General features: G+C 32.7%; 1 protein-coding gene across 4 annotated transcripts in view; it reads left to right on the top strand.

Annotated features, from left to right (window-relative positions):
• ADAMTS20 (ADAM metallopeptidase with thrombospondin type 1 motif 20) overlaps positions 1-3,499 on the top strand; it is a 195,783-nt gene extending 192,284 nt beyond the window's left edge. For all 4 annotated transcript variants that reach the window (XM_067696234.1, XM_067696235.1, XM_067696233.1 and 1 more), the window contains one exon: positions 1,960-3,499. In XM_067696234.1, coding sequence (XP_067552335.1) covers positions 1,960-2,049 — 90 coding nt within the window. In that variant the 3' untranslated portion in view covers positions 2,050-3,499. The remainder of the gene's footprint in view (positions 1-1,959) is intronic.
• The last annotated feature ends 10,266 nt before the right edge of the window (positions 3,500-13,765 follow it).

The raw sequence follows: 13,765 nt of genomic DNA, 5'->3' as shown, positions 1-13,765 counted from the left end.
TGGAGCTGAGGTTGGAGCCATTTGTCATTTAACAAATATCCTTTATAGGTTCTTCAAGAATTAGGAATATTTTTTATGGTTGTATGCATATTTTCCTCTGTCTACCTTTATCTAGAGAACATTGGTATTTGGTTTTTACCTATAGCACATGTATTATCTAAAGCAGAATCCATTTAATTTTGATGCTGGTATGGCGTACTAGCACATACTCTTTATGAGATGGCTCCTAGTACTTGGAGTTCCCATGTCTTAGATAACATGATTCTATCTATAGTAAATCAGGATCTACATTGTAAGTGTCCTCACCTATATTGCACATAAATCAGCACCATCAACAACCCCCTGCCCACTCTAAGGTTTTATCATTTTTCTTTCTTTTGATAAAAGTGACTTCTGTTACACTCCTATTTATATGAATACTACTTATAAATGAAATTCAATTTTCTAATAATCAGAGACTAAAACATTATGTTTCTGAATATTATGAAATTGTGTTTCAATTTATAATTAAAGAATTTAAATTTTTATTATTTCTATCATATGGGCAAGCAGTAGACTTTTTAAAAATGGCTATTTCTAAATATTTATTTGGCAAATTTTGGTCTAATCCCTTTTGGTAGAAGAATGGAAATAAATTAATTACCTAGTTAAAGTATATTCTGAGCAAGTAGAAAATGTAGAGAGTGCAATGAGATATTCTGACTTTATACAGTTTTTAGGTATCTTTTGGTTAAATGAGATCTGGCTGAGGGCAGCAGTAAAAATGAATATTTAGTAGAATCATTACTTTTGCTTCTATTTAAGTTCTATTCTAAAGATTATTTATTTGTTTATTTAATTGAGAGTTTCTCCCTCAATCAAAAATTTTGCACATGAAGGTATTTCCTGAGATCTATTGCCTGGTGTGAAAATGAGACTTGTGAAACCCAAATGTACTTATGGAAATGCACACATATTTTCATTTCCCATTAAATTTAAGCAAGATTAGGGGTTTACTTATACGATCCGTTTGCGAACAGGAATGTATATAAATTGGAATTTTTACTGCCATTCCTTTCTCTGTTTACTCAGACTCTCTAGAGTTTAGAAAGCTTTTGAAAGGAGAGGCAACTTCAAAAGCCCCCGATCTCAAAATATTCTTCATCCTCAAAAGTTCCAGGAACCCAAAGTTTCCTTCTCGACCCTCCTTCCTTAGATTAAAAAAACAAAAACAAAGCAAAACTTACCTTTTCTAGAAACTACAGGAGTTCAAGCTATTTTTGCTTTATCCTATCAAAATGCCTTTTGACTTTTGGACCTAAAGATGGAAGACAGTTTGGAAAGAAAATCTAGCATGTCCTGACCACCTTCTTCACCAGCCATTCCTCAGTAAGCAGCTCTGCTTTCCTAAAAAAAAGAAGAATCTCCCTTTTTAGTCCTTATCTAATTATAATTCCTGCTTTCAGTCCAGTTTTATTCCCCGCCCCCCCCCCCATTTTATCACCTTCTAAATATTTTCTTCAGGCTGTGTTTCTAATGCTTCCAGGATATATTTGAGGTTAATATGGCTTGGATTCAGTTAAGGTCAAGTTTGCATACTATCTTTTTTTTAGTCTGTGAGAATCTTATATAAAATCATGGCAATGCTGGACAACAGATTGGGAGAGGTTTTAATAAACTCACTGAAGCAAATAGGTATCTTGTTGGAAAATAAGTGGGTTGAGATGAATTGTCTAAATTAGAGTGTGGTTTATAATCATTAAGTAGATAATATGAATCTCACATTATCTAATTCCCATGACCACAAATTTCAACTAATCCTGAAATGGCATGACCTTTGACCTCAAGTGTAATTGTTGTATGAAACCTTGGCTAATTATTTCAACCGCATGATTCAAAGCATTTGCTTTTTCTGCCCTGTGCATGCAGATACTAGCTTGTAACAGATTCTCCTGTATCTCTTCCTCTTCCTATTTTCAGGATGGAACCAAAGTCTACGGCAGATGTGGAGGGTTCTGTGGAAAGTGTATTCCTCACATGACTACTGGTCTCCCAATTCAAGTAATATGAACATCCAGAAGTGGGAAGTATGTCCCAAAGAGGAGACATTCTCTGGAAACTGCAAATAGCTGGTGCTTGTTTCTTTACCCTTCCCTTCCTGAGATTTCCATGTCTAAAATGTCTGTGCCTTTTTTTCAGGGTGCTCATCAGGGAGTCACATCACTGCTTAATTTTTCAAGGGCTTCAAAATAAACTGAACGATATGTGATTCTAATCTGGATCCTTAAAAGTATATAGTAATTTATGGTAGGGTACACAGGGATGCTTGCATTATACCAAGATAGTATTGCTGTTAACAGCTTGGACTGGACCACAATTACCTTATGCCTATAAACACACATGTAAATCTCTGCTCTGGTATCCTACTGTACAATGAATGTTTATTCTACTTGTTAAAATGGAGCAAGTAAAAATTAGGAAAATGAACTTATTTAAAACTGCGATAAACATATTGAATCTGTCAGGTGAATAGCAAATCAATAGTCACATCAAAAAAGTACATAGCCATTATACTTTCTACTGATACAGCTTAGATACTTTGTTTTATGTTTCCTTTAATTTTTAATTGTGCATTATGGTGCTTGAAAAAAATCATCCTAAAATATGGTATAATTTTGTATTTAAAATATATGCTTTGGTTAAATACTAAATATGAAATTTTGTGGGAATAATACAGAAGAAGATATGATATAGTAGAATTTGACTTAAAACACCTACCTCTAATTTGATTGTACTTATAAGAACAATACATTGTTTTTATAATGTGTATATTCTATCATGTCTTTATAGATCTTATATATGTATATGTCTACTCTTAAAAAAATAATTTTCTCACAGTTAAGTACTGTATTTTATTAATCAAGTAGAAAAGTAAGAATTATTGACATGTTGAAGATCCTATTTTGGTAAACATAAAATTATGTTTACATTTGCAAAATTTTTATTAGAGACGTTCAAGTTATTTCATATCTGAGGTATCTCAAAGCCAGAACATAAAAGATAGTATAAAAATTAACTGTTCATGGACAAATTCTCAGGTATTAAGAGATTTTTTTCAGATGAATAATTTGTGTATTATATAATAATGTGATTTTAAAAGAATCATAGACAAATAATATTTTTCTATGGCAACCTACTTTATAAACCAAGAAAACTGAATCTACTAATAGATTTTTGCCAGTAAATAGTAGTGTACTAGTTTTGCCCACAAAGTTTTTCTTTTTCAAAGATTTATTAGGGGTATATTGTACCATATAAGGTACTAAAGCAATTTTGTGCCAATGTGGTTAGATAAACATTTAGGGATCTCTGTATCAGAAAAGAAGTATTTTGCACTATGTGCCTGAAACCAGTTACAAACATTATTACAAAATGTGTAACATTTTCTAGAAATGTTTTTATTCATAAGTAAAATCTTATAATTTATAAACATTTAAGTAATAAACATGTTTGTGTGATATATTAGGACTTTGTTTTCATTTTCCTTTCAGGTTAAAAAAAAAAAAAGAGTTCTTCACCAAAAAGTCTCTAACTCTAAAATCACTACAGAAATTCTAAAAAGATTTTATTCAAATTGTTGCAGCTGGGATGGAAACAGCTCCTATCCAGTGTATACCCTTCTCATGGAAATAATGGGCAGGAGGCTGACAAAAATTTGCAATGACTTCAAAAGCTTCTGTTCATAGAAGGGGTACCCATGTATACTCATATTCAATTGGTCAACTTAAATCGCATGACCAAATCCTAGTCAATGGGGCAGGGAAATATACTACCTCTACAGTGCAGGATGGCCAGACATATGGAAATGAGTGAGGACTCACAATCCTCTCCCAAGGGAGGGAGTAGATCCTTTTGAGCAATAATATGTTTCATCCATCCATCTTAAACTTCCCTAGAAATTGCCAAATTACTACTTTCTAAAGGGGTTAAATCAAGTTACATTACCACTGGCAGGGTGTAAAAAGTTTAGAGTATCCACATCCTCAGTGACATGTGAAATTTTTTTCTGATCTTATGGGGCAGAGCATAGTATTTCATTGTTTGAATTTATATTTATTTAATTACTAGGTTGGATGAAGATCCTTTCATATATTTTTTGCTATTAGGTTCCTTTTTCTGAGAATTGCGTTTTTATTTTTTGTTCACTTTACCTCTCCCGTCCTCCACCTTTCCTGCCTTTCCCCACCCTCTAAACTCCACCCCCAATAAAAAAAACAAAAAAGGAAAGAAACAAACATATAAGGGAGTCAGTTTTATGTGAATGTGATTTGAAACATTTGAGGATCTCTTATCACAAAGCATGCTTTTTGCACTGTACCTTAGTTACAAATATTACTATGCAGTGTATAGTAGTTTTCTATACCTGTTTATCATTTAAAGTGAAGCACCCTCTACATCTATTTTATCTATTTTTCCTACTCCTTAAGGGGAAAAGCTTTCCCTGATCATATCAAAGGCCAATCTGCCCATCTCTGCTCTTGATTTCCTCCCACTCTGAATTACCCAAGGCCTTTCTCCGCAGATTATTCTCTCTCCTTTTCCTTTCTCTCTCTACTGGCTCCTTTTTTTCATCCGGAAACCGTGTTCACCTCTCTTATATTATAAAACAAAAATATGTCCTCCTCTGCCACCCCTATTCACTCTCTCTTCCTTTCACTGTCAAACTTCCTAAGAGAAACACCTATCCTCATGATCTCTTCATCTTTACCTTTCATTCAAGCGTTGGTCCATTATAACGTGGTTTCCAGCCCTCAATATTTCATCGATACTACTTTCGCTAAAATCACAAATGAATTCCTAATTGCCAAGCACAATTATATATTTTGAGTTATTTTCCTTTTGATGTTTGAATAGCGTTTGGCAAGGGTGAGGGAGCGTTCCATGAAATATTATGACAATAGCTGAAAGTATTGTCTATCATGGTACATATTTATGTGCACTTGAAAATAATGTGTATTCTGCAGTAATTTTGTATAGGTTTTATGTAAGTAAATTATGTCAAGTTAGATTTTCATATTATTCAAATATTTTCTGTATCTTTTTTCTAATTTCAGTATCAATTACTGAGGGATACAGTTTTTCTAATTGTAGTGTCAGTTATTATAGTAGTGTTATAACTGTAGAGTATTAATATATAATAATAACTGTAGTGTCCATTATTATATATTATATTATATATTGAGATATTTTTCTAATTGTAGAGTCAATTTTTTAAAATTATATTACTGAAAATGATCACTTATTGATTAAATTATTCTATTCTATTAATAGGATGTTAATATTCTATTAGTCTTACAAATGTTAAATTCTTCAACTACAATTGTGAATTTGTCTATTTCTCCTTTTAATTCTGCCAGATTTTTTCATGAATTTAGAAACTCTGTTATTAGGTACATACATGTTTATGAGTGCTATGTCTTCAATGAATTGACCCTCTTTATGAAATATTCTTATATCTCTAGTGATACTTATTGCCTTAAAGTCTACATTGGTATTAAAAAAACTATCTCAACTTTCTTTTAATTAGTGTTTGCATGATATATCTTTTGCCATCCTTTATTTTTAACCAGCATATATCTTTAAATTTTCTTTTATAAATAGCATAGAATTGTTCTGTGTTTTTTCATTTTTCAATCCAGTTCAGCAATCTGTTTTTTTCTTGAAGAATTTAAGACCATTTACAATTAATGCAATTATTGATATGGTTGAATTTAAGTCTACCTTCTTGTTATTTGTCTTTTATTTGTCTCATACATTCTTTCTTCCATTGTTCCTCCTTTTCTGCCTTCTTTTGAGTTGTTTAGTTTCGTATTCAATTTTATATTCTCTTTTTATGTTGGCGTCTTTGTTTTATTTTTTTAACGTTTGCCCCAGGGATTAACCTATCTTATCCCACACTTTCTCTACCTTGCATAAGATTATTTCACATTATTCTACACTTTAAATGCTTACATTTCTCTCAAGTGTTAGCTCAATATGACCTCCTCCATCAAGATTTTTGTGGACCATTCTGCCAGGAACACTTTATTTTTAATTTCTCATGTATTCTATTCCTTTCTTACATCACTTATTATTTATACTTAGTATTTGATTAGGGTTTTGAACACTCACTCTATCTGCTCTCCAAGACAGTTATTTGAGTGAAAACTGACACTGGCTTAGCCACTATTTTGTGCTTGATATTGAGAGATTAAATTAGATATGGATACTTTACTCCTTATCTAATTTAATCTTTACAACAATCTTATGAAACCTCACCATTTTACACATCATTTTATGTAACAGCAGAAACATTTAGCATAGTACATATATGTCCATACATAAAACCTTTCTTTTTATTCTACTGTATTCTTTGCTTAAGAACAGAAACTATGTTTATTCTCTTCTGAATCCCTCACAGCAACTATCAGAGTGTTGAATATAGCATAGATTTAATATTTTCTTGTCAATTAATTAAAATATTCAGCAATTCAAATCCACATGAAAATATATGAAAAAATCTATTTGAACTATAATTTACAGATTTTTGGTGGGATTGATGTTTTAAAAAAAGTGAAGAGTCATTCCAAAAATATGTTCAGGAAGATACAGGGATTCCAGGAGTGATCAATCATGTTCCACTGTGGAATTTGGGAGGCCAGCCTAGAAGTAACCAATAGCCATCATATTTTTTCTCATGGAATAGGCCATGTAGGTCTGCTTTAATTTATATATTTTAAATTATTTTAAAAATACTTAACACTACGAATATTGATGGAAATATAAGAGAGTAACATAATAAACAGTCAATTTTGTAGTAACAGCTTATTCACCATTGAGTGTAGGCTTGAGAAATACAAAACTATTTTTATAATGTCTCAATAGTAACAAAAAAGAATAGAATTGATGTTTTATTTTACTCTTCCTTATGTCACTCATCAGGTAGGCTATATCTTGGCTATTAAATATAGCTATTAGTCAACATTGGTGATTGCATCAACTTCTAATTTTTAAACATGATTATTCTTTTCAAACATAGAAGACTTACAGTTTTTCTTGTTAATTTTTTTCTAACAAGTTAGCTCATATCTTTTAGCTGACAAGTGTCTAATTAAATGTTTTGCTTAAAGGTAAATAATAAGATCCAATTAATGCATTACTTTTGTTACATTTTTTTAAGATAACATGATTATTTTTGTTACACTTATCCTATTTCCTTCTGTAATGACTCATCTCCTTTATTTGAAATGTGAAAAATTATTTACAACTGACAACAGTGGCATCTGCTGGCCACTCTTAACTATTTTGCAGCGTGATAAAGAAAAAATGTCAAATTAATTTTCCTCTGCAATTTTCTGAAGAGCTTGAGAAGCAACTGCTTGCAATGGAGTAGGTGAACAGTCTTTGAGTTCTCTTTAACCCAGTTGAACATTGTTACCTATATCCTTATCAGATCCATATCTGTATCTCTGTCATACAAACATACATGTGTTCTTTTCACTACTTCAATCTGAGAATATTCTTAACAATATAGAATCTTCCTTGGCTTCCAGGAGCCAAAGAAGTTGTTTTTAATGCAATAATTTTTTTGGAGAAACTTTATGCTACAAAAAGAGGAAACTCAGGATGAGAGCAAGGGTTCGGGGACACCTCAGATTTCTAGACCAGGCTCTAATATTAACAAATAGCGTTAACATTAAACTTTAGGTTTGTTTCCTCAGCTGTAAAATAAGGGATTTAAAATAAATAATTTCCAAGGTACTTTTCAACTCTAAATGTTTATATGTGTAAATTGTGTCTGGTGCCTTAGTTGGCAGTTTATTCAGTTTGCATTTATCTGACTATACCTTCATATTTTTAAACTTCATCTATAAAAATTTACAGAATTAAAACTTACAAAAACCTGCAAGAATAGTACAAGTAGCTATCATATGTCCTTCAGCTGGATTCACTAATTTTTAACATTTTACCACGTTTGTTATATAAATAAAACTATTTGACATTTAATTGTGAGTAAAAAACACAGTTCTAGAAGGGGGTAGATCACTACTCTTTCACTTTTACTACACAGAAGCTGTTCAGTTTATGAAACAAAGCAAAGATAGGTTCTGTTCACAGTATTTCATAGTTAAGAAGACCTGAATTTTTAATGTACTCTGCCATTTTGTATCTTTCCAGTGTCATAACAAAACACACAATCTCAACCTCAGTATTGTAAATTGTAAAATGGATAGAAGAAAAATTGCATTGCTTGCCCTCCTAACATAAAAATTGTGAGAGTAAATGAGTTTATGTTTGTGAATATCTTTGAATGGTAGAAAGTGCCAAATTAGCTACATTCCCTCATTTTAAATACAGAAAATAGCTTCGAAAGCACTATAGTGAGTAGACGGCAGGTTCTGAGGGTCTACACTCCAGTTCTGCTGCTTATGTAAGCTCTGTGACCTTGGGAAAATCACTAGATCTTCCTGAACATCATGGTTGCAATTATAAATCTGAGCTGTTTATAGTATCTTTCTCACTTTGTGGCTGAAAATATTAATCTGTAAAATTTTGGTACGAGGTCAGGCTCTTAAATTGGGTTCAGTTTTTTTTGCTTAAAATTTTTTTATCGTGGTAAAATACACATTGCACAATATTTACCACCTTAACCATTAAAAAAATACACAGTTTAGTGATACTCAGTGCATTCATATTTTGTGCAACCATTGCCACCATTCACCTCCAGAACTCTTTTCATCTTGCAAAACTGAAACATTGTACCCATTAAACAATAACTCCCTATTTAAGGTTCATCCATGTTGTAGCATGTGTCAGAATTTCCTTCCCTTTTTAAGGCTAATGATATTCCATTGTATATACCATATATTGCTTATCCATTCAGCTGTCAATGGACATTGGGTTACTATCATGTTTGTTATTGTGAATAATGCTGGTATCAACATGGATATACAAGAATTTCTTTGAGACCCTGCTTTCAATACTTTTAGTGTGTACCCAGAAGTGGAATTGCTGATAATATGGTAGTTCTGTGTTTATTTTTTTGAGGACCCATCATATTGTTTCATACTGTTTTCCATGAACAGTACAAATTTCCAATATTTCCAAATTTCCAATTTCTCCATATCTTCTTCAACGGTGGTTATTTTTAATGATTTTGATAGTAGCCATACTAATGGGTGTGAGGTGCTATCTCATTGTGGTTTTGATTTGCGTTTTCCTAATGGTTAGTAATTTTGGCAGTTTTTTCATTTGCTTATTAGCCATTCATATATCTTCTTTGGAGAAATGTCTATTCAAGTCCTTTGCCTGTTTTTTAATTAGGTTATTTGTTTTTGTTGTTGTTGTTGAGTTTTATTCTGGATATTAGTCCTTTATTTGCAAATATTTTTTCCTGTTGCATAGTTTGCATCAATGTTCATGTCTATATGTATTTGTCTATAGTTTTCTTGTAGTGTCTTTGGCTTTGGTGTCAGAAGAATGCTGGCCTTAGAGAATGAGGAGCTAGAAGTTAGGAAGTGTTCTCTCCTCTTCAAATATTTTTTGAAGTTTGAGAAAGATTGGTGTTTGTTAGTTCTTCTTTAAATGTTTGATGGAATTCACAAGTGAAGCCATTAGGTTCAGGGATTTTATTTGTTGAAATGTTTTTGATTACTGATTCAATCTCCTAACTGGTTATCAGTCTAATCAGGTTTTCTACATCTTTGTGACTCAGTCATGTCAAGTTTTGTGTTTCTCAGATTTGTCCGTTTCATCTAAGTTATCCAAGTTATCCAAGTTTGATCCACACAGTTGTTCATAGTACTCTTTTATAATCCTTTTTGTTGTCTGTATTTATTATTGGTTGTAGTGTCTCCACTTTCATTTCTGATTTTAGTTATTTGATTCTACTCTCTTTTTCTTAGTCAATCCAACTAAAAGTTTTCAATTTCATTCATATTTTCAAAGAATCAACTTTTGATTTTTTTTTATTTTTCTCTATTGTTTTTCTGTTATTTATTTCATTTATCTCTGCTCTAATCCTTATTATTTTCTTCCTTCTGCTAGTTTTATTTTTAGTTGGTTCTTCTTTTTCTAGTTCTTTAAGTTGCAGAGTTAGGTTGTTGATTTGAGATATTTCTTCTTTTCTAATGTGTTTATAAATTTCCTCCTTAGCATTGCTTTTGCTATGTCCCATAAGTTTTGATATTGTGTGTCTTCATTTTAATTCATCTCTAAGTATTTTCTAATTTCCCTTGTGATTTCTTCTTTGATACATTTGTTGTTTAAGAGTGTGTTGTCTAATTTCCACGAATTTGTGCATTTTCCAGTTTTAGTTCTATTTTGATTTCTAACTTCATCTTGTTGTGGTCATAAAAGATATTCTGTATGATATCTATCTTATTAAACCTCTGTAGACTTAATTTGTGGCCTAACATATGGTCCTTGCTGGAAGATGTCCCATGTGAAGTTGAGAAGAATGTGTGTTCTGTTGTTGTTAGATAGAGTGTTCAGTATATGTCTGTTAGATTTAGTCAGGTTATTGTGTAATAAGTTCTCCATTTCCTTACTTCTGTCTGATAGTTCTATCTGCTATTGAGAGTAGAGCATTGGAGTCTCCAACTATTATTGTGGAAATGTCTATTTCTCCCTTCGATTTTGTCCATTTATGCTTCATATATATATATATATATATATATATATATTTTTTTTTTTTAGCGGTACGCGGGCCTCTCACTGTTGTGGCCTCTCCCGTTGTAGAGCACAGGCTCCGGATGCGCAGGTTCAGCGGCCATGGCTCACAGGCCCAGCTGCTCCGCGGCATGTGGGATCTTCCCGGACCAGGGCACGAACCCGTGTTCCCTGCATCGGCAGGCAGACTCTCAACCACTGCGCCACCAGGGAAGCCCTGCTTCATATATATTGATTGTCTGTTATTAGGTGTATAAATGTTTCTAATTATTATACTTTTGATGTATTGAAACTCATTAATATATGAAGTTTTTCTTTGTCTCTTATACCTTTTTTTAATTTAAAGTCTATTTTGTCTATTAGTATAGCTTTTCCTGCTGTCTTTTGTTTAGTATTTGCATGAAATATTATTTTTCATCTTTTTACTTTCAACCTATTTGTGTCTTCAGACTAAAGTGAGTCTCTTATAGACAGCATATAGTTGACATGACAGCATATGATGTTTTTTTATCTATTCTTCCAATCTCTATCTTTTGATTGGAGAGTTTAATTCACATACATTTAGAGTAATTACTGATAAGTAATTACTTCTGTTATTTGCTATTTGTTTTCTATATGCCTTATGGTGCTTTTTGTGTCCCTTATTTCCTAAATTCCTGTCTTCTTTTGTGTTTAGTCAATTTTTTTAATAAAATGTTTTAATTCCCTTCTTATTTCCTTTTTTCGATATTCTGTAACTATTCTCTTTGTGGTTACCATGGGGATTACATTTAATATTCTAAAGTTTCAACACTCTAATTTGAATTTATACTAGCTTAACTTCAATAACATTCAAACGCTCTGTCCCTTTACAGCTCCTTCCGATGTCTTTCAGTTATTGATGTCGCAAAAGTACATCTTATACCTTGTGTGACCTAAAACATAAACCAGTAATTGATTTTCATAATACATTAGTCTTAAATCATGTAGAAAACAAAAAGTGGAGTTACAAACTAATTCTACAGTAATATAAGCTTTTATAATGAATCATTTATTTACCTTTATTGACATCTTTATTTCTTCTTATAGCTAAGTTACTAGCTGGTGTTCTTTCATTTCAATCTTCAGGACTACTCGTAGCATTTTTTTGCAGGGCAGGTCTAGTGGTAACAGATTCCCTTATCTTTTGTTTATCTGGAAATGTCTTAATCTGCCTCACTTTAGAAGGACAGTTTTGCCAGGTATAGGAGTCTTGGCTAACAGCTTTTTTTTTTCTCTTAACACTTTGAATATATTAGCCCACCGCCTTCTGAACTTCAAAGTTTCTGATGACAAATCTGTCCAAAATCTTATCAAGGATCACTTGAATGTGATGAATTGATTCTCTCTTGCTGCTTTCAATATTCTTTCCTTGTTTTTGGCATTGGACAGTTTGATTATAATGTGTGTCAGTGTGGGTCTCTTTTAGTTCATCTTCTTGGAGTTCATTGAGCTTATTGTATACTTTTGTTCATGTCTCTCATCAGATTTGGGAAGTTTCTGGCCATTATTTCTCCAGATAACTTCACTGTCCCTTTCTCTCTTCTTCTTCTGGGACTCCCGCAGTTCATATGGTTGTCTGTTTGATGGTGTGCCACAGGTCCCTTAGGCTCTGTTCACATTTTTTCAAGTGTTTTTCCTTCTGTTTCTCAGACTTGATAATTTCAATTGTCCTGTCTTCAAGTTCATGGGTTATTTTACCTACTCAAATCTGCCCTTGAATTTCCCTCATGTATTTTACTTTTCAATCGTTGTATTTTCAACTCTAGAATTTTTTTTAAATTTTCTTTTCAAGTTTTCTCTGTCTTTATTGATATTTCCATTTTTTCATACATCATTTTCTTAACTTTATGTCTTCTTTTAGTTCTTTGAGCATCTTTCAGACAGTTGTTCTAAAGTCTTTATCTAGTAGATCTGCCATCTATTCTTTTTCAGGGGCAGTTTTGTTGGTTTATTTTTCCCCAATGAATTGTTCATACCTTCCTGTGTTTTTTGGTGTGTTTTGTGACTTTTTGTTGAAAATGGGACATTTAAATTTAATTATGTGGATTCTGGTAATCAGATTCTCCCCTTTTCACAGGGTTTGCTTTTTGTTGTTTCTCTCTTGGCTTTGACTGTTATAGGCTGTCTCTGTGTCAACAATAAACCTGGGTATAAGTTTAAAGTCTTCTCAGATCTTTCTTGAGCCTGTGCCTTTCCTTAACCACGCACAGTGACTTTATAAATTTGAAAGCAATTGCTCTTGAATGTCTTTGTCTTTAATGTCTGGCTTCTAAAAGGAGAAAAGTAAAGAAGGGAAAAAGATCTGACCCTTTAAATCTCCTGGAAGTTGCTTCAGCCTGAGGGTGAGGGACTTGCAATGGTGGGTGTGTATGTGGGGATGTGTTTAACACTGACTGCCTGCTTCCAAGTCTGTATTGTCATGATCAGAGGCAGCTCTCAGTGAACAGAACAAAGATCTCCAAATTTTCAGGACAGGTCCTTATTGCCCACCCTGGATTCCTCAAGCTGAGTGCAAGCTGTTGCAGAAACATATCCATGGCTGTCTGCCTTGGGACTTGGGAGTGGGTGCTGTTGAACTAAAAGGTGAAATTGACTAAAATTCATCACAGTTTACTGTCCAAGCCTTCCCTTGGAAGTTGCAAAGCTTCAGTAGATGCCAGAGGTCCAAAATGGTTCTGCCAGTACCATTGTTTTCTAGGCGGGGAAACAGATTCTTGATGATTACTACTATGCCATTTTCCCAGAATCCTCTCTCCAATAAGTTTTTAAAATGTTAGCTGTAATTACCACTTTTATCATGACCCATGGGATCATGTATAATACTTTTGTGAACTAGTTTTAAAGTATACAAACATGTTATATGTGTTGAAAGATGGGGGTGGGTACTTCTTTGGAAACCTAGGGTTTCAGGGATAGTGCAGGGGCTTTTTACTTTAAAATGTTTTATTCAGTTTTTAAAGGTTACGTTCCATTTACAGTTATTACAAAATGTTAACTATATTTCCTGTATTGTGCAATACATCAATGAGCCTTACACCCAATAGTTGTACTTCCC

This window comes from Pseudorca crassidens, chromosome 11, assembly GCF_039906515.1.
Source record: "Pseudorca crassidens isolate mPseCra1 chromosome 11, mPseCra1.hap1, whole genome shotgun sequence".
Lineage (NCBI taxonomy): Eukaryota > Metazoa > Chordata > Mammalia > Artiodactyla > Delphinidae > Pseudorca > Pseudorca crassidens.
The sequence above is the reverse complement of the archived record's forward strand: the minus strand, read 5'-3'. Positions and strand labels throughout refer to the sequence as shown.